This window comes from Piliocolobus tephrosceles, unplaced genomic scaffold (genome assembly GCF_002776525.5).
Source record: "Piliocolobus tephrosceles isolate RC106 unplaced genomic scaffold, ASM277652v3 unscaffolded_7081, whole genome shotgun sequence".
Lineage (NCBI taxonomy): Eukaryota > Metazoa > Chordata > Mammalia > Primates > Cercopithecidae > Piliocolobus > Piliocolobus tephrosceles.
In genome coordinates this window covers 1-1,234 of record NW_022334365.1, presented here as the reverse complement: position 1 = coordinate 1,234, position 1,234 = coordinate 1, and the positions used below count along the sequence as shown (strand labels likewise).

General features: G+C 54.2%; 1 protein-coding gene across 1 annotated transcript; it reads right to left on the bottom strand.

The window, feature by feature from the left end:
* Nucleotides 1-891: 891 nt before the first annotated feature.
* On the bottom strand, nucleotides 892-1,229 carry LOC111532736 (tubulin beta-8 chain-like; the record flags this gene model as incomplete). Its single annotated transcript, XM_023199775.2, has 1 exon — nucleotides 892-1,229. A coding segment is annotated over one exon (229 nt), but the record flags the coding sequence as incomplete, so codon positions are not given.
* Between the last annotated feature and the right edge of the window lie 5 nt (nucleotides 1,230-1,234).

Genomic DNA, 1,234 nt, shown 5'->3' with positions numbered 1-1,234 from the left:
TGACACCCAAGCCAGTGCTCTCTACATACAGAAGCCTCCAACCTCATCTTGAAAAATGGGGCCATGAGGTCACCCCAGGTCCCCAGGCCCCCACAGAGGCTGAAGAACCCCTGGGACTGGGCACATTTCAGTGCTTCTTGGATCCTGCCGTGTCCCCTGCTTGATGCCAGGACCTACTGAGTGCCTGCTGGCCTCAATACTGGGCAATACTGGGCCGGGTGGGCTGCTTGCTCGTGTGACAAGGAGCCTGGGGGTACCTCCATCCTTCTCACACCTTTCCCAGGAGGCCTGAACTGGGGGCGATTCATGGTCAACCCTAGTGTCTCCTCAGGATGAACTAGTGATGCTCCCAGTGGGCCTCAAGGGGCTGGGGGGGCAGAGCTGGGTCCCCTCAAATGAGATGCTGGTGAGCTGAAGGGTCACTGCAGACAAGTAACAGTTCACAGCCCATGGAATCCTGCACACGATGGCTGACCAGCACCTCAGTGTCTCCCTCACTAAGCAGCCTGTGGAGGGCTCAGGCCAGCAGGCTCAGGGACTGCTATGGAGTGGGTGTCTGTTTCCTGGAGGATGTTCTCACGGCATCCTTCACTTACCTTCAGAGGTCTCTAAAATATATTAAAAATGTCCCAACGGTTCAGGACATTCCACCAGGTATTCTTCCTGGGCTTCCTGGTTTTCTTCGTGGTTTTCCTGATGGGACAACAAGAAAGTAAGCGTAGCCATAAAGAACACGGGCACGTGTCTGCTTCCCTCATCATTCTGCCCGCCGCACACTCACACTTCCTCTTCCACTTGTGTCTTTTCTGTTGCTGCTTCTGCAGGTGCAGAGGAGGGACTTGCTGACACCTGTGAGAAGGAAAACAGTTGTGTATGTCCAGAGACTAAAATGCAGCAGGAGGAGAGGTGAAGACACGAACAAGTGCATAGTGACACATGGCAGTCAGAACACAGTAAAGAATCCACCCTGCTTCCCCCCTTTATCTAGAAAAGGAAAGTTCTAGGCCTCCTCCTCCTCCTCCTCTGCATATTCCTCAAACTCCTCCTCCTCGGCCGTGGCATCCTGGTACTGCTGATACTCAGAAACCAGGTCGTTCATGTTGCTCTCCGCCTCGGTAAATTCCGTCTCATCCATCCCCTCGCCGGTATACCAATGGAGGAAGGCCTTGCGCCGGAACATCGCTGGAAACTGCTCTGAGACACGCTTGAAGAGTTCCTGGATGGCCGTGTTGTT